The sequence below is a fragment of the Mya arenaria genome, chromosome 7 (genome assembly GCF_026914265.1).
Source record: "Mya arenaria isolate MELC-2E11 chromosome 7, ASM2691426v1".
In the NCBI taxonomy this organism is placed as follows: domain Eukaryota; kingdom Metazoa; phylum Mollusca; class Bivalvia; order Myida; family Myidae; genus Mya; species Mya arenaria.
In genome coordinates this window covers 12,917,277-12,938,301 of record NC_069128.1, presented here as the reverse complement: position 1 = coordinate 12,938,301, position 21,025 = coordinate 12,917,277, and the positions used below count along the sequence as shown (strand labels likewise).

General features: G+C 38.6%; 1 protein-coding gene across 1 annotated transcript; it reads left to right on the top strand.

Moving 5' to 3' along the window:
* The first annotated feature begins 534 nt into the window (after positions 1–534).
* LOC128241412 (uncharacterized) lies at positions 535–20,553 on the top strand. The gene is made up of 14 exons (XM_052958329.1): positions 535–908; positions 6,928–6,985; positions 7,198–7,292; positions 7,568–7,682; positions 9,327–9,382; positions 9,666–9,778; positions 14,452–14,783; positions 16,045–16,119; positions 16,258–17,019; positions 17,632–17,831; positions 18,204–18,401; positions 18,567–18,812; positions 19,037–19,128; positions 19,433–20,553. The coding sequence occupies exons 1-14, from the start codon at positions 831–833 to the stop codon at positions 20,118–20,120; spliced, it is 3,108 nt and encodes a 1,035-aa protein (XP_052814289.1). The 5' UTR covers positions 535–830; the 3' UTR covers positions 20,121–20,553.
* Positions 20,554–21,025: the final 472 nt, after the last annotated feature.

Below are 21,025 nucleotides of genomic sequence, written 5' to 3'. Positions count from 1 at the left end.
CTTGCAATATTAAGATGCGATGTTTTCAAATGTTATAAAGCATTTAAAAGGGTCCTCCCCTCTCTCTCTCTCTCTCTCTCTCTCTCTCTCTCTCTCTCTCTCTCTCTCTCTCTCTCTCTGTGTACCGAGATGGGTTTTTTTTAACTTTTAAATGTGTTATTTCACATATTTTTATGAGAAAAAAGCAACTGGCAGATAGTCAATTGAAAAGTATTGTGTAAAGTTTAGCCTAAAGCCTCAATAGCGCTACTGACGCTTTTTGGCAAAATAAAACCTTTCTGGCTAACTTGAAAAAATACCCTATAACACGTGAACGAGGCCCTTTCAGACGGGCGTTTCCAAATTGTTGCATAATGATCTCAGTTTTCAATATCGACAGTCCATATCCACGTTGCAGTTTTACTCATACTTATTGAGGGGAAATATTTATAGTTAAAATATATTGTAGTTGAAACCCGGAGTTATTTATAGTTTTGGGTTTCCCAGCTAACATTACAGTAAACACTACATGGTAGGCGTGGTTACTTCAGGATCATTGAACTGTTATATAATTTCAACAGTCTAAATATGTAACTCTCTCAGATGATTTATACCGTCATTAAATCTGTGTTAATCATTTCTATTTAAATATATATATACAGACTGGGATTCCACTGACTTATGGTAATAACCTACAATTTCAGAAAATATAAGTCGAAAGTAGGCTAGACGCGTAATACAAAGGCTTGCACAAGCAGATAAACACTCGACTGTGTAAAAGTTTTTAATATTTAAGTGATACAGGCGCAATTAATTTGCACATTGTTACACTAAAGGAAGAACCTGCCAACATGGAGGGATTAGAGCGCGTGTGGATCTATACACAGCTGTTTTTTATTTGGATGGTGTATCCCTGTGTCGTGCATGGGGTAAGTGCCTGTGGCTGAGAAGCCATTCTTTTGAATTACGTATATTTAAAAGTTTTTTTAATGTTTCTTATTCGATTTCATAGCATAGTCAGTAGTTTACAAAACAATCTATATAAATCATACCATTTTGGGATTTGAACGGCGACACACCAGGCGCGCGTTCCCTCTAAAATGTGTCGAGTGTTCTTCGAACACACCAAAATCACAGGCATCTGAATCATTGTTTGTCACTAAAATATTGTTTAAAACCATTTTGGGTACATACAATGAGATAAACAACACATCTGAAGATATTTAGTGTCTTTGATATACAAAAAAGAAACAAGGTATGTAACTCAAACTTACCCGATTTCACGGTAGAGTCCAGTTTTATGTAAATTTCTCAACCAACATATAAACAATCCATTTTTAAATAAGTGACATGGAAAGAAGAGTCAATTACCTTTAAAATGGTGTGCGATATGTTGATATAATTATATATTGTCTTTAGACAAACAAGCATAATTCAATGTCAAATTCTCATGTTTTTCTTTAGTCGGAAAGAGTACAGCAAATTAAAATCTTCAATTTTCCCCGTGTAAACAGTACTGAACACAGACCTATTAAAGTTATTTTATGCTTCAGTGTACAGATAAATTAATTCCATTCCATTATATCACGAAAAGACAAACATCACAATGTTAGAAACAACTGTATCAGTCTTTAAACTAAATCCTTTTTAAATTTCGTAGGCACCCGGCTATTTTACCGACAAGCGCCCAGATGATGTCATTGACATGTACATTTAACATCTTTGTACCGGCTTGAATGTGAGCCACACAAGCTTGGATGGGTCAAATACTCTTCTTTGGAGGTTGATCAGAAACATCTGAGCGCTATCAGGAAAATGTCCGCCTCAAACAAAATTTTAAAGTGGATTTAATTTGAAGACTGATACGGTTCTTTCTTAAACTGTGGTGTTAGTCTTATTGTGATATAAAGGAATGGAATTAATTTATCTGTACACTGAAGCATAAAATAACTTTAATAGGTCTGTGTTCAGAACTGTTTACACGGGGAAAATTGAAGATTTTAATTTGCTGTACTCTTTCCGACTAAAGAAAAACGTGAGAATTTGACATTGAATTATGCTTGTTTGTCTAAAGACAATATAGTTATACCAACATATCGCACACCATTTTAAAGGTAATTGACTCTTCTTTCCATGTCACTTATTTAAAAATGGATTGTTTATATGTTGGTTGAGAAATTTACATAAAACTGGACTCTACCGTGAAATCGGGTAAGTTTGAGTTACATACCTTGTTTCTTTTTTGTATATCAAAGACACTAAATATCTTCAGATGTGTTGTTTATCTCATTGTATGTACCCAAAATGGTTTTAAACAATATTTTAGTGACAAACAATGATTCAGATGCCTGTGACCAAAATACGCAAAGAATACGCCATTCTGTTCAGCATCGAACATGTCCCTTGCTTAAAATGAAAAAAATAAAAATAACGTTGGACCCCCTGTGTATGGTCGTATTTTTTCGAAGGTAGCGTACTCTCCTAGATGCGCTCTCAATGTGCACCCACTCTAACGCCAATCCTTAATTCGCCCCTGAATACCACTGTATTAAAGGTGCACTCTTACTCCCAAATAAGATTTACCACATTAAATAATGTTTTAATATTCTAAAAAGGATGAATAAATGTCCAAAACAATGGTTCTTATGAATGATACCTAGTTAAATTTGAAAGAAATGAGCATAAAACACGGTATTTCAACCTTGCGAGACTATAGTAGACCACAGTAAATCTTTTAGCATTCACCAATCATTTAATATTTTTGGCGTTATCTGCTATTAAATACACGGTTACAATGTTGTTATCAGTAATAAATATTTTCCATAAATGCATTATTTAGTAAGTAGTTAAAGGTTTATCAGTCAAAATTGATGTTTGTTATACATCTGTATGTATTGATTTTGAATAAGAGTGTCACTTTAAACATTGTAACGATATTGCCCGCGACGTACCGCAATAAACTGTGCGAAAGAAATAACATCGGATAACCACTTCTCAATTTGTACTGGTGTGCTTTAAAGCTGCACTCTCACAGATTGACCGTTTAAACAACTTTTTTTTTATTTTTGTCTTGGAATTTGTGATTTTTTTAATAAATGTCTGGAAACCAGTGATATAAGACTACTGACAAAAATCAGATCGAAGGTTTTCATATTTGTGTTCAAAAATGATGTTTTATGCATTTTTTCTTAAAGCGTTAGTGACGCTTTTAGCCACAAAACATTAATTTTCGAACGGAAATATGAAACAATGCGATCTGATCTTTTGTCAGCAGTCTAATATGACTGGTTTTCAGATATTTACGCAAAAGTTGGCTCATTCCAAGACACAAAATGAAAAAAGGTTGTCAAAACGGTAAATCTGTGAGAGTGCAGCTTTAACATCTCTCCGACATTTGTGGCTTTAGGTAAAATAAGTATTGTGCGAGCTGCTATATTAGCATTATGATACAGGGGAAAAGGAGTTCCCCTGGTTCAAGGTAAGGCGGCGTTTTAAGTCTATAGATACGAGTATGGTCAAGTACGGCTATAGACACGAGTGTGGTCAAGTACGGCTATAGACACGAGTGTGGTCAAGTACGGCTATAGACACGAGTGTGGTCAAGTACGGCTATAGATACGAGTATAGTCAAGTACGACTATAGGCACGAATGTGGTCAAGTACGGCGATAGACACGAGTGTGGTCAAGTACGGCGATAGACACGAGTGTGGTCAAGTACGGCTATAGACACGAGTATGGTCAAGAACGGCTATAGACACGTGGTCAAGTAAGGCTATAGACACGAGTGTGGTCAAGTACGGCTATAGACACGAGTGTGGTCAAGTACGGCTATAGACACGAGTGTGGTCAAGTACGGCTATAGACACGAGTGTGGTCAAGTACGGCTATAGATACGAGTATAGTCAAGTACGACTATAGACACGAATGTGGTCAAGTACGGCTATAGACACGAGTGTGGTCAAGTACGGCGATAGACACGAGTGTGGTCAAGTACGGCGATAGACACGAGTGTGGTCAAGTACGGCTATAGACACGAGTATGGTCAAGAACGGCTATAGACACGAGTGTGGTCAAGTAAGGCTATAGACACGAGTGTGGTCAAGTACGGCTATAGACACGAGTGTGGTCAAGTACGGCTATAGACACGAGTGTGGTCAAGTACGGCTATAGACACGAGTGTGGTCAAGTACGGCTATAGAAACGAGTATAGTCAAGTACGGCTATAGACACGAGTGTGGTCAAGTACGGCTATAGACACGCGTGTGGTCAAGTACGGCTATAGACACGAGTATAGTCAAGTACGACTATAGACACGAGTGTGGTCAAGTACGGCTATAGATACGAGTGTGGTCAAGTACGGCTATAGACACGAGTGTGGTCAAGTACGGCTATAGACACGAGTGTGGTCAAGTACGGCTATAGACACGAGTATAGTCAAGTACGACTATAGACACGAGTGTGGTCTAGAACGGCTATAGATACGAGTATAGTCATGTACGACTATAGACACGAGTGTGGTCAAGTACGGCTATAGACACGAGTGTGGTCAAGTACGGCTATAGACACGAGTATAGTCAAGTACGACTATAGACACGAGTGTGGTCAAGTACGACTATAGACACGAGTATGGTCAAGTACGACTATAGACACGAGTGTGGTCAAGTACGGCTATAGACACGAGTGTGATCAAGTACGGCTATAGACACGAGTGTGGTCAAGTACGACTATAGACACGGGTGTGGTCAAGTACGACTATAGACACGAATGTGGTCAAGTACGACTATAGACACGAGTGTGGTCAAGTACGACTATAGACACGACTGTGGTCAAGTACGATTATAGACAAGAGTGTGGTCAAGTACGGCTATAGACACGACTGTGGTCAAGTACGATTATAGACAAGAGTGTGGTCAAGTACGGCTATAGACACGACTGTGGTCAAGTACGATTATAGACAAGAGTGTGGTCAAGTACGGCTATAGACCAGAGTGTGGTCAAGTACGGCTATAGACACGAGTGTGACACGACTGTGGTCAAGTACGATTATAGACAAGACTGTGGTCAAGTACGGCTATAGACACGAGTGTGGTCAAGTACGACTATAGACACGAATGTGGTCAAGTACGATTATAGACAAGAGTATGGTCAAGTACGACTATAGACACGACTGTGGTCAAGTACGATTATAGACAAGAGTGTGGTCAAGTACGGCTATAGACACGACTGTGGTCAAGTACGATTATAGACAAGAGTGTGGTCAAGTACGGCTATAGACCAGAGTGTGGTCAAGTACGGCTATAGACACGAGTGTGGTCAAGTACGATTATAGACAAGACTGTGGTCAAGTACGGCTATAGACACGAGTGTGGTCAAGTACGACTATAGACAAGACTGTGGTCAAGTACGGCTATAGACACGAGTGTGGTCAAGTACGGCTATAGACACGAGTATGGTCAAGTACGATTATAGACAAGACTGTGGTCAAGTACGGCTATAGACACGAGTGTGGTCAAGTACGGCTATAGACACGAGTATGGTCAAGTACGGCTATAGACACGAGTATGGTCAAGTACGGCTATAGACACGAGTGTGGTCAAGTACGACTATAGACACGAATATGGGTGCGGCTATAGACACGAGTATGTTCAAGCACGACATGTGCTTAAAAAGAATATACGAATGCATTCGAAATAGGAAGCAGTTAAACAAAACCATTGATAAAATAGAAAAACAAGTTTCGAATAGAAAAACATTGATAAATAAAGTATAACGAGTTATAAATATCGTATGTCCCTATCTAATTAGTGGTCTACGTTAGCTTTTGTCGAATGCGAAGTCAGTGTTTCTCAACTTTTCCAATACATTTATTTTAGTAAATAATTAGTCAGCTGTTTTTTATTTTAATTCAGGTGAAGCGGTAAATATAAACAGCGGCTGGCCAAGTTAGTGGGTAGTTTACGCTACATAATGTATAATACTTAAATACTTAAAATACACAATGTCCTAACACACATTTTATTGTTACATGGCTGAGGCGCATCAAACTAAGTACATCCTTGTATTATTTAACCATTACTTAAAACGCGGTTAAATTTAAGGCAAGTGCTTCAAAAAACGCCAAGGTCGAAGTAAGATTGCGCATATGAAGATGTATGGTTTACACATGCATTAAACCTATCCCAGTTTAGTGGTTTTCGAGTTTAACACTAATGTCTGGATTTACGGACATCGTTTAATTGAATCGTATTTTAAACAAAGAAATTCTGATCTAGCGATAAAACGAAAATAGGAATTTTGGAAATACGCACACTTCTCATTGGAAACTCTCATAAACCCACTTGAAGGTTACTTGTCTTCTTTTCCCGTTTAATGACTGGAGGGAAGAAAACTGAATTGAAGCTTGATTATGTTGTGAATATCACCAAGAAAATACAGGGACATGCCTTTAATATGCTTGAAATCTATGGGATGTCATACAATTAGTTATATCACTTTTTGGAAAACATTCAAATGCAATAACTCAGTCATAGTCATGATCAACCATTTCGTTTTACATATTAATCGAATTTATATATCCAAAATTTATTTAAAGGGACTAGACACCAGATGATACATTTGCAAGAAAATTGTCAAAACCTTACTTGAATCACGCATCACTTACGGATGCGTAACATCGCTTACGATACATGTATCTTTCGCATGTTTTGCAAACTATTCCATTTCGATTTTTACTTGGTTTGTCTACCACGTAAATCCTTGTTAATTTTTTAAAAATAGCGTCAGTTGATGGATCTGCACTAATCACGTGACTAACGTTTGCTAATAAACACACTATGAACTGGGAAAACATTATGCGCTATTTTTTAAACGAGTCGAGTCATCTGAAACAGTGATTAAATATTATATAACAATAAAAATGTATCAACTGTGGGCATTGTGAATTTCAGAGCTATGATCTACAAGGTTTGACGTTAGAAGTTTTGATGGCGGCATCTACACATTTGGGTAACGTTATTTTCTTCAAATGTTGAACGTTAAAGCAGTGTTCAAATTCAAGAAAGTAACCGCACAATTATTTAATCTCTCATAAAGTAATACTTTCAGTTTATGAAAAAAAAAATCTTTGCAATTTTAAATGTATCTTCACAATTTTACTATGTTAAGAAGCTCTTTTCAAAAGATATATCTTCAGATTATGTTGTTCTCTTTTCCAACAGTTTTAAATGGTAAGGAGGGCGTTGCCGATAGATCACGGCGAAATGCGGAAATCACGGCACTGATGGACGAACGGTGTAAAGATTTCAGTGAACGTGTAAGTCTGTTTGATCTAAAGGAAAATTTGATTATTCATATTTAATAATCATATTCTCAATTTAATACCTATACATATATAACTCGTCAGAACGAATATGTGACAAAAATTCCTTAAGAATGCAATTCGGAAACCATTCGCCGCAATTTTCAATTTTGTTTTTAAATTCAACATGTACCGGTCTCTGGCCCATATGATGCAGACTCAGAATACAACAGGCTTTCATGACTCTTGACATGTGTATTGTGACTGACTAATATGCAATTTCATTTCAGACCGATTACTGTGCGGAGCTTCTAGAACATCTGACTGACACATTGTCCACGGATAAGTCCTTCAATTCGGCAGATTTCAGAGAGGGGGGAACACGACCAGACCCCGAACAAAAATGTAACTATCTCTTTCCTATGTCTTTAAAATCCCCTTAAATGCCCGCAACAAAACTATGCAAGACTATGCAAGAATTTAGTACATGTAGTATGGTTAGAATATATATATATATAGTGCACATAATTAACAAAATAAATATTTGGTAATGTAGCATAGCCAAACGTGAGTATAGTAGAATTCGTTAAAGTGACACTCTTATTTAAAATGAATACATACACATGAATAACAAACATACATTTTGACTGATAAACCTTCAACTACTAACTGAATAATGCATTTATGGAAAATATTACTTGCTAATAACAACATAGTAACCGTGCATTTAATAGCAGAAAGCGCAAAAATATTAAATGATCTGTGAATGCTAAATGATTTACTGTGGTTTACTATAGTCTCATAAGGTAGAAATACCGTGTTTTATGCTCATTTCTTTTCAAATTAAACTCTGTGTCCTTTATAAGAACCATTGTTTTCGACATTTATTCATCCTTAGGGAGTATTAAATCAATATTATGCATTGTGGTGAATCTTATTTGGGAGTTATAATGCATCTTTAACATGTATATAGCTTAAAGGGTCACAATATAAGTTGGAGCTTTTTTAGAATTGTTATCATTATCATGTTTTGAACTCATTTGACTTAATGATTTAAACAAAAAAAACATATGCATATGCAATGTACGAATGTCCAGAAAATATAGTACTGTAGTTACAATCTGTGCCAATTTGTATTGTCATTCATTAAGAAATGACAAAAATATTAATGAACAACTTATAACTATTTTTAGGATAACAAAGCATGGACAATGTACAGACATGGCATTTGATTATGTGTAGCATAACACACTTGTGTGTATACCACGTGGTAAATTGCGTCATAAATGCTTCGTCGGAAGGCAATATTTAGATTTGAAAAATGATTTTAAACAAAGATAACATCACTACTTCTTTACCATTTTAAATGAAACATAGCGCAGTCTATGTCGCTTACGGAGCCCCACATTCGGTCTTTTACCAGAATTTGATCGAGAGTTTAGTTTCTTAAGACACTTCGACAAACCTTTTCACAATACGGCCGTCTGACGGAGCACTGTCAAAACGTTATTTTGGAAACAGGTTTGTCGAAGTGTTTGATGAAACTAATGACCTCATCAAATTTTGGTAATAAAACAAATGCGGGGCTCTTTAAGCGGCATAGACTGTCCTTTGTTTCATTTAAAATGGTGTTGTAAATGAAAAGTTATCTTTGATTTAAGTCTTCATTTTAAGCAAATTTTTGCCTTCCGACGTAGCATGTATGACGTCATTTATCACGTGGTATATACACACACTGTAACATAGCATGGACAATGTACGAACATGACATTTGATTATGTGTAGCATAGCAAAACTACAAATTACGAGCATGGCATTTGATTATGTGTAGCATAACATCGATTGGACAATTTACAAACAGAGCATTTGATTATGTGTAGCATAACAAAACATGGACAATTTACGAACATTTGTTACAAATACTGTAGTATGTAACGATGTGAAATGGGAATTTATCAAGCAAAAAACACACACAAAAATGCACACATGTATGTATTTACATTCTAGCTTAACGAAGTTTGTATATACCAATAAGATTGTTCTTTTCAGGGTTGTGTATGGATTATAATCCATTGAAGTTTACATTTTACAACGTTGCCACCCAGGTAAGACACGTCCTTGCCATTCAAACTGAATGTATTTAAATTCAAATACATGTATGTGTTATACCTCTATCTTGCTAACACCAATACAAGGAAACATCATGCAAATAGCTTATGTATGCGAGTATTGAAGATGTCTTTTAGAACTTACATGGTCTTAACATTCATAGAGGTTAGTCATAAATCATGCATTATGTTCGGTGTGTATCAGATATCTTAACACAACACACAAATAATAAAAATACATGAACAATCTAAGCGTAATCTTAAGCGAACTACTTTTCAGCTATGCTGTAACGGGCTACATAATAAGACCACTGGAAGAGAAGAATGCTGCCATGGCCGTGTGATCGACTCACAAGACAACTTCTGCTGTAATCGGGAAGTGTTTCCTGGCAAGTAAGTCACCTCCCATGTAAGTCATGCTGCTTAATTTACAGCGGCCATCTTATTAGCATACGACAAAATATCGTACTTTCGTGATTTTCAGTTAAATATTAAGTCGGTGTTTGAATTTTTTTTAACGTTTCGCTTGAATTATCAAATAAACTCTGTTTGCAATGACATATTATACTATTATTTACAAAATAAATATGATTACTAAACGGAAAACATATGCTCGAAAATGCGTTGATAATATGAGGCAATGTACAGTGTTTGCTGTCACGTGGTGAAGTCGCCAATATTCAGTGTTTTAATTAAGAATTATAATATGTTTTACAAAAGCGCAAAAACAGTTACGCAACTCTCTGTCCTTAGCACCGGCTTTATGGTCATTAACAGTAACGCAACTCTCTGTCCTTAGCACCGGCTATACGGTCATTAACAGTAACGCAACTCTCTGTCCTTAGCACCGGCTATACGGTCATTAACAGTAACGCAACTCTCTGTCCTTAGCACCGGCTATACGGTCATTAACAGTAACGCAACTCTCTGTCCTTAGCACCGGCTATACGGTCATTAACAGTAACGCAACTCTCTGTCCTTAGCACCGGCTATACGGTCATTAACAGTAACGCAACTCTCTGTCCTTAGCACCGGCTATACGGTCATTAACAGTAACGCAACTCTCTGTCCTTAGCACCGGCTATACGGTCATTAACAGTAACGCAACTCTCTGTCCTTAGCACCGGCCTTATGGTCATTAACAGTAACGCAACTCTCTGTCCTTAGCGCCGGCTATATGGTCATTAACAGTAACGCAACTCTCTGTCCTTAGCGCCGGCTATATGGTCATTAACAGTAACGCAACTCTCTGTCCTTAGCGCCGGCTATATGGTCATTAACAGTAACGCAACTCTCTGTCCTTAGCACCGGCTTTATGGTCATTAACAGTAACGCAACTCTCTGTCCTTAGCGCCGGCTATATGGTCATTAACAGTAACGCAACTGTCTGTCCTTAGCGCCGGCTATATGGTCATTAACCGTAACGCAACTCTCTGTCCTTAGCGCCGGCTATATGGTCATTAACCGTAACGCAACTCTCTGTCCTTAGCGCCGGCTATATGGTCATTAACAGTAACGCAACTCTCTGTCCTTAGCGCCGGCTATATGGTCATTAACAGTAACGCAACTCTCTGTCCTTAGCACCGGCTTTATGGTCATTAACAGTAACGCAACTCTCTGTCCTTAGCGCCGGCTATATGGTCATTAACAGTAACGCAACTCTCTGTCCTTAGCGCCGGCTATATGGTCATTAACAGTAACGCAACTCTCTGTCCTTAGCACCGGCTATATGGTCATTAACAGTAACGCAACTCTCTGTCCTTAGCGCCGGCTATATGGTCATTAACAGTAACGCAATGTCCTTAGCACCGGCTATACGGTCATTAACAGTAACGCAACTCTCTGTCCTTAGCGCCGGCTTTATGGTCATTAACAGTAACGCAACTCTCTGTCCTTAGCACTGACTATATGGTCATTAACAGTAACGCAACTCTCTGTCCTTAGCGCCGGCTATACGGTCATTAACAGTAACGCAACTCTCTGTCCTTAGCGCCGGCTATACGGTCATTAACAGTAACGCAACTCTCTGTCCTTAGCGCCGGCTATACGGTCATTAACAGTAACGCAATGTCCTTAGCACCGGCTTTATGGTCATTAACAGTAACGCAACTCTCTGTCCTTAGCACTGACTATATGGTCATTAACAGTAACGCAACTCTCTGTCCTTAGCGCCGGCTATATGGTCATTAACAGTAACGCAACTCTCTGTCCTTAGCGCCGGCTATATGGTCATTAACAGTAACGCAACTCTCTGTCCTTAGCACTGGCTATATGGTCATTAACAGTAACGCAACTCTCTGACCTTAGCGCCGGCTATATGGTCATTAACAGAAACGCAACTCTCTGTCCTTAGCACCGGCTATATGGTCATTAACAGTAACGCAACTCTCTGTCCTTAGCACTGGCTATATGGTCATTAACAGTAACGCAACTCTCTGTCCTTAGCGCCGGCTATATGGTCATTAACAGTAACGCAACTCTCTGTCCTTAGCACCGGCTATATGGTCATTAACAGTAACGCAACTCTCTGTCCTTAGCGCCGGCTATACGGTCATTAACAGTAACGCAACTCTCTGTCCTTAGCGCCGGCTATATGGTCATTAACAGTAACGCAATGTCCTTAGCACCGGCTTTATGGTCATTAACAGTAACGCAACTCTCTGTCCTTAGCGCCGGCTATATGGTCATTAACAGTAACGCAACTCTCTGTCCTTAGCGCCGGCTATATGGTCATTAACAGTAACGCAACTCTCTGTCCTTAGCGCCGGCTATATGGTCATTAACAGTAACGCAACTCTCTGTCCTTAGCGCCGGCTATATGGTCATTAACAGTAACGCAACTCTCTGTCCTTAGCGCCGGCTATATGGTCATTAACAGTAACGCAACTCTCTGTCCTTAGCGCCGGCTATATGGTCATTAACAGTAACGCAACTCTCTGTCCTTAGCGCCGGCTATATGGTCATTAACAGTAACGCAACTCTCTGTCCTTAGCACCGGCTATATGGTCATTAACAGTAACGCAACTCTCTGTCCTTAGCGCCGGCTATACGGTCATTAACAGTAACGCAACTCTCTGTCCTTAGCACCGGCTATATGGTCATTAACAGTAACGCAACTCTCTGTCCTTAGCACCGGCTATATGGTCATTAACAGTAACGCAACTCTCTGTCCTTAGCACTGACTATATGGTCATTAACAGTAACGCAACCCTCTGTCCTTGGCGCCGGCTATATGGTCATTAACAGTAACGCAACTCTCTGTCCTTGGCGCCGGCTATATGGTCATTAACAGTAACGCAACTCTCTGTCCTTAGCGCCGGCTATATGGTCATTAACAGTAACGCAACTCTCTGTCCTTAGCACTGACTATATGGTCATTAACAGTAACGCAACCCTCTGTCCTTGGCGCCGGCTATATGGTCATTAACAGTAACGCAACTCTCTGTCCTTGGCGCCGGCTATATGGTCATTAACAGTAACGCAACTCTCTGTCCTTAGCACCGGCTATATGGTCATTAACAGTAACGCAACTCTCTGTCCTTAGCACTGACTATATGGTCATTAACAGTAACGCAACCCTCTGTCCTTGGCGCCGGCTATATGGTCATTAACAGTAACGCAACTCTCTGCCCTTAGCACTGCCTATATGGTCATTAACAGTAACGCAACTCTCTGTCCTTAGCGCCGGCTATATGGTCATTAACAGTAACGCAACTCTCTGTCCTTAGCACTGCCTATATGGTCATTAACAGTAACGCAACTCTCTGTCCTTAGCACCGGCTATATGGTCATTAACAGTAACGCAACTCTCTGTCCTTAGCACTGCCTATATGGTCATTAACAGTAACGCAACTCTCTGTCCTTAGCGCCGGCTGTATGGTCATTAACAGTAACGCAACTCTCTGTCCTTAGCGCCGGCTATATGGTCATTAACAGTAACGCAACTCTCTGTCCTTAGCACCGGCTATACGGTCAAGAGATTTTAGGTCCTGTTGACCATAGAGCCGGTCCTGTGGACAAAGTGCCGAACTAAGCAGTACTATTAATGAATCTCGATTCAATAAAACCGACGACTATTGTCCTTCTTTAGATGTATTATATACTCCAAATAGAGCACCATTCAATACCCTTTAAGATTCACTTTTACTCCCGATAAGATTTCTCACAATAAATACAATTATTTAAATATACCAAAAAGGAAGAAAACCTGTCTAAAACAATGGTACTTATAAAGGATACCGAGTTTGATTTGAAAGAAAGGTGCAGAAAACACGGTGTTTCTACCTTATGAAATGATAGTGGATCACAGTAAATCTTTTAGCACTCGCCAATCATTTAATATATTTGCGTTTTCAGCTATTCGGAACACGAATACAATCTTTTAATCAGTAATTAATATTTTCCAAAAATGCATTATTAAGAAAGTAGTTTTATCACCCAAAATTTATATTTGTTATAAATTTGTATGTATTGATTTTGAATAAGAGTGTCAGTTTAAATGCTCAAAGCAATGATACAAATATTTATGTAAGAGAAAAATGGTGTTTAGGCATTCTAGTTATTTAATATTGTTAAAGTGACACTCGTATTTAAAATCAATACATACACATGTATTACAAACGTGCATTTTGAGTTATAAACCTTTAACTTCATATTGAATAATGCATTTATGGAAATTTTTTTTACTGATAACAAGGTTATAATCGTGTATTTAATAGCTGAAAACGCACAAATATAAAATGATTGGTGAGTGCTAAGAGATTTATAATGATCAACCATCGTCTCATAAGGTAGAAATACCATGTTTTCTGCACCTTTCTTTCAAAACACAATATCCTTCATAAGAACCACTGTTTTCGATAGTAATTTTATTAATTGTTGTACATCTTATTAGAGAGTAAGAGTGTATCTACCATGTAATCAAGCATGTGTTTATGTGGGTCATCGATGGCAGCCATGAACTTTTTAAGAGGCAAAAATGTGTTCAAAAATTATGCGATGGGCTAGTCGTCCAGACGTCGTCCAGATAGTTTCATCTAATTCTTGGCGCTTTTTGTATTTTGCAGCAGTTCAGAAGGAGTGCAGGGATGCTGTGGAAACTTCAACTACTATGTAGATAAGGAACTATGTTGTCTTGACAAGTTGCACACCAAAACAAACGAACTGACAAAGTGTTGCGGAGAGAATGCCTACCAGGAGAACACACACCTTTGTTGTGATCGGGTCGTGCGTGAACAAGTCAACGGAGGGGGTGAAGAGTTGGTTAAATGCTGCGGAAATTTGACACACAACCCCAATGTAACCGAATGCCTGGATGGACGCATTATATCTCTTACAAACGAATCACATACAAGCACATCAAGCCGCCCCTTTTACATTCCGACTTCTACGAATGACGGTAAGATTTTATTTCTCAATTATTTCCATATTCTTCTCTTGTAGCTCGGATCGTGTTTTGTAAGGTCAAAGCGTTTCGATGAAATAAACGAGAAATGCGCGTTTGGTTAAAATCTGAAATTCGATAGTTTGGTCCGTAATATTGAATAATATTTCTCCGCCCATATATTTTGAAATGACCATAATACATGAATTGGAAACTACATGTACATGGAAAGATCCATTTGTCAAATATTAAAAGAAATCCTCGTTTAGAAGTACAATTTTAAAGGGACTTGCATATTTTTTTTATTTTTTTTGTTTTGGTAAAATGCACTTTTTTGTAGGACGAAATAGAGTTTGACAAATCATTGTGTGCTAAAACTTAGATACTGGCGACTGGAATCCGTCAACAAATGCTGATATATGCTCAAAAATTGTCTATAAAGTCCACGATTTTGAATAGCGTTAGAAACCCGATTAAACATAAGGCTTAACTGTTTGTATGTGAGGCGATGTGGGCGTCAGGTTTTGTTGTCAGTGTTCTACTGTTTGCCTTGTCCGTACAGGTGTGGGTTCGCAGCCTACTTAAACCAGAATGTTGTTTTTATATACTTTACAGCTTAAGTGTATTTCTTTCTGCTATTTCGGTATGAAAGAGTAAAATAGTTATGATATAAGTGTTTTCAGTTGCATTACCGGGAATGTTGTGACAAAACATGAGCGAGTCCCTTTTAAGGCCCATCAGACAATAATATTTTTTTTATGGCAACCAAAAACTATATTTCAAAAATAATTACTTCTTTGTATATTAACGTTTAATCTTAAAGGCATACGAAACTGATGTTACACCGACGCCTGAAAGTGGCTTAAACTAATATTGTTATAACTTGCAGCCCAATCCATTTGTTCTTTTTGTCTGATTTGTTTGTAAGTAAGTATGCACTTTGTATGTCGTAGAGAACAATGAATTACGCTTAAACAACACTTAACAAGAGACATAGAACGACAATGACCTAACCATGAACATAATTGCTGGAGCAACCCACACGTTTAATTAAGATTTATACTAGTACAAAAATGTCATGGTACCGTTACCTATACAGGTGACAAGAACGTGCGTAATCGGCCCGGTAGCTGTGTCGGTAGAGCTAGAAGGTCACGGGTTGGAGCCCCGGTCTGACTGCAGATTTTTCTTACCGTCTGACATAAAGTTAAAACGACTCAAAACGAGTCATCTGTTAGATATATCTTTATTTTTGATCATTTTGTCTTTATTTCAGATAATCCAGAATCAGTTGCACCTAAACAAATATATGTAATTGTGGTTGGTTTACTTGGAGGGTCATCATTTATCTGTAGGTAGACTTAATCAAGTTGGTAAACATAAGTAACAAAATTCGAATGAATTGTGTGAACTTGTCTTGAATTTTGGAAGAATTACAAACGAAGCTTGTTTTTAAATGGTCGCGTGATTATGATATTTTTATTTTCAGCTGTTTTGGTCGTTCTTTGCAAACTACGATTGCGAATTAAAAAACGAAGCAACAAAGGTATGGGTGTGAATGTCAACAATTTAGATCAACAAACACTTCGTTATCCAACCACTCCCAACCCTTACACTGATGCATTTTCTACGTTTATTCAAAGCAGCAGTTATAGTAGTCATAATTTAGATCGACCATTAAACGTCGCCGAAATACGTTCTGAGAATGATTCCGACTACAAAACAACATTGATTTCATTCGACTTGTTGGAGAAACACACACTTAATAACAAAGGCAATCTGTTGACGGATCATTACATGGACTCTAGTACCCAGACAGAGGTTGGATCGGAGACAAACAGACGCACGATCTTCGGCAAACGCTTCGAGCATCGTTTTCTAGTTGATCAAAGCCGCGCGACCGTTGAAATGCCAGACTCGAATGTGCGCATGACTCTACCTGTAAAGGAACTTATTTCTCACCCAATAGAAGTATTCTGCAGCAGCTTCGACAACATAGCAGCGATCCGCAAGAAATTGGGCGTGTCCGAAAACTTGGATATCGCTTCTCCGACAGTGGAATACGCGCTTACAGGAAACCCCGCCCTTTGTGATGTTGCCGTTATCGTTTTACCGTTTGTCGGTTCGGAAGAATCGCTTAAGGTTTGGAAGTTTAAATCCGACGAAGGAATTCGGCAAGTTCCGGAAACGGTTGAGGTCCCGAAGAAAGGAAAACAAAATGAACAGCTAGACTTGTTCTATATCGTGCAAGGTAGAGTAATGTAACAACATTTAAAGATTGCTCAGTAACATCCGTATTCGTCTTAAAATCTCTTTCATTAGCATATGGAAGAACAATGTTAAAGCTGCAGTCTTACAGATTATCAATATCGTCTTTTATTTTTATTTTTGGTTCCAGAATCAGCTGATTTTGGCATCAATGCACTCAATTCATTCATATAAAACAACTCAATAAAGAACAGATAGCAAATATTTCGAAAACTGCCGAAAACCTCATTTTTCTTAAAACCATAAAGACATAAAACATCAATTTTCGAACGTCTGATATCACTGGTTTCCAGACATCAAGGCAAAAAATGGTTTATAACAAGACAAAAAAAGTGGTCAAAACGGTAAATCTGTGAGAGTGCAACTATAATTTCACCAAAAAGGGTGTTCAGCAATATTTCATTCGCTTTAACATCTCTTTAAATAAAATAATAATTGACTGGTTGTCATCGCTGTGATAGGCATTTATACTCTGTGGTTTGTACCATATTGCCATTTGGCTTGACATGTGCTCCGTGAACTTTGTATGCGCCTATGAAAATTTGTAGATCTTTAACTTGAAATTTCCTTATTGTGCATCGCTTTTTGTCGACAGATCGTCATGTATTCATCTACACAAGATCGTTTTCCGGCTTCTACTGCACAGTAGATCGACACCGTGAAATCCGACTGCGAGCCTTCCTATTTGGTTCTTACAAGCGGATCATGCCAAACGACAACTCCCAGCCCCGTATGGAGGTCCGCATTGCCCTCTATATTGCTGATGAAATCCTGAAGTATGATGATTACAAAAAGGTAGTGCGTTTGATAAGTCGTGAGAAATTGCAATTTGCTCACCAATAACATTGTTGCTTCACACTAGTCATACATAATTTGTCGCAGACTTTGCTGGAAATAAGTTTTATCTAAAGTAAAACACGTTGTTCTTTGAATTATTTTCGTCATCGCTATTTGTCTGATGATTCATGTAATCACCATGTCCTCTATCCCATCCCAGCTCAACTCAGCACGCTTATTTTTACGTCCAGTTTGCATACAATTACAAAATTACAAACTAAAAGAAAACACGACAATGGTAATCTAGGAGACAAATGCGTTCATACAATTTAAAAAGGCAAAATGAGCGATAATATGAATACAGACTAATACAAGTTGTATTACCATCAGCGCTTGTTGGGAATGGAAGATATCGAGGGACGCATCCTGAAGAAGGAGATACGACTGGAGGCACCAGAGACCTCGCGCGACCGCCCACTGGAGCATGACGATGCTGTGGAGGCATGCCTCGACTCCACCGACACCGACCCAGTATGGATCCCAGCCACCATGCCAAATTCCACCGAGCCGATATTTCCTCGGCTTAAGGTTGGTTTTATTAATTAGATTTGTTGATTTGTACGTGTTTTTTACAACATGTTTAATGTACGTAATTCAAAGCAGCCTACATTTGGTGCGTTATGTCTTTTGAAGTGTCTCGTTTTGTTTTGTGACGGATTATTACAGCTTACTTTTCAACCCAATATCTTTTAGACAATCAAGCTATCTGAGATCGTACAGAAGTGTCCTGATTGTCCGTTTTCGCATTTTACGTTCGAGGACTTGGAGATGCCTACCGGAAAAGAGTGGTATCTACGCGCGCGGCCGGGCACACTTCCGGGATTTAATTACTCGGGTGTTGTGTCCATCGCGCTGTGCAGCAAGAGCGGGGGACGGGCTGTGAAAAAGGTGGTCATTGACGAGCTTGGGCTGAGACAGGAGGATCGATATCCTGTGCAGGTACTACCTTGCTTTAAAATACACCATCACTGGTACACATTATTGCATATTTCATGATCCCTCAGAATCCTCACGAATGAGGTTTTGGATGTTTATCACAAGTAAACTCTATTTCCGTTTGTTTAAGTTCGCGTAAATTTTTAACTTTCCTCTTTTGATTATATTTCCATAGCATTTTATTAGGTTGAGTATATCGCGTTCATGTTCTGTTTGTGTATTATCAGGCGGAGATTTATGTGCGAAGTGTCCACGGCATTAAGGAGTATCTTGCCGGTCACCCTGGTGAGGACGTACAGAAAGTTCTTCGACATATCGGGTACGTTATATAGGCTTAAAGCTGCAGTCTCACAGATTGAACGATTTGACACCCTTTTTTGTCTTGGAATTAGCAATTCTTTGCGTAAATATTTGAAAACCAGTGATAAAAGACTGATGACAAAAGATCAGATCGCAGATTTTCAACGGTAAATCTGTGAGAGTGCAGCTTGAATATCAAATTAGAGTATTTGTTGATGCAAACATAATATGGTTCATCTGCTTATACTGTAAAATGGCATTTTTAATTAGACAAAAGCAAACTATCTTTTATATGCCTAAAACTTGTGTTAAATGTTCTGCAGGGAAAGGTACAAAGTAGACAGTAGCTCGGTGCCGGATACATTTGCACAGCTGTGGGTGCGCCTGATGCCAGTCGCTATCATTGAGGCCGTCGTGGAAGCACTGCGCGCTACAGGACAATTCGGCGTTATAGACGCCCTTCAAAAAGTGGGTTATATACCGGGATCTCTTATGTATACACCAACACAAGCCGTTGACACTACGAATCCAGCGCCAATGGCTGCACGGTTTGTTGTACCAGAATGTGGTCCCAGTATGTTAGAAAACCAAGTAACTTTCACTGCGTCCCAATATCGCTGTGTCTCTGGTGGATGTGAAAATGAAGCTCGCAGTGAGGTAGAAACGCTGCCACTTTTGGCTGCCCCTGTGCGAGAAAGTGAAACAGGTGACACTCAAGCACTTAGACGGGAGATTAATTTTTCCCCGGTCTGTTCTTATGACATCGAAAATGAGAAAGAACCATTGGTACAAAATACTTGTGATATAGTCCATGGGGAACTTGAAACTTCTATCTCTGCAGAAATTACATCAGAATCTCATCCACCTTGTCCGGGTACTTCCGGGAGGCAAGGTCATGGTCGTATGCTGGAAAACACGCACCCTAAAGAACTGAGCATTATTGCGGAGGAAACGGAACCACCAGAAAGTTTTCGACAGTCAGAGAACGATCTGAGTGATGATGGGAATTAGAAGTAACATTAGCACGATAAGGTGTTGTTTTTTTAATAGTGTTTGAGGCTTTGATGCTTTGTGAATAATGTTTTGTGGTTTTGTGTGGTGGTAGAATATTATGGGATCACATAGTGTAGAAGCCGAAATGATGCATTTAGTGAGGATTTACTTACGTATACATGAACTATATATATCCGTGTACTACTGACATTAGCTGACTTTATTTGGACAATTATTTGAGCCGTCGGTATGTTTTATTGCATGAGATTAATATATATGTCTATTTAAGTGAGTTATAATTCGATATTGAAGGAGTATGAACATTATCTCAATATTGTTTGTTATGGCTTTTATAATACCTTTATGGTTCATGACGCTGGTTTTGTTATGTTTATACTATGCTTTCCGGTGATTTATAAAATAAATAAAATTCAGTAATGATGGAAAAAAACTTCTTGAAATCCGCTCTCACTTCAAATTCGAAATCAATCGTCTGTGCTCTCAGGGATGGGACACACATTCAAAGACGTCATTTTTGAAGTGACTACGTTCCCATACAAGTTGATGCGTTTTTCTGATAAACTACACACTTAACTGTCATTTGGTATTACCTTAGTCATATAACAGTGTGTGTATTCCACGTGATAATTTGTGTCATACATGCTACGTCGGCAGGCAATATTTTGCTTCGAATAAAGACTTTAAACAAAGATAATTCAACTATTTCTTCACCATTTTAAATGAAACACTATATTAGTATCGCAGTCTACGCCGCTTTCGGGGCCCCGCCTTCGGTCTTTTACCAGAGTTTGATTGAGAGTTTAATTTCTTAAAACACTTCGAAAAACCTTTTCACGACACGGACGTCTGACGCAGCACTGTCAAAATAATATTTTGGTAACAGCTTTGTCGAAGTGATTGAT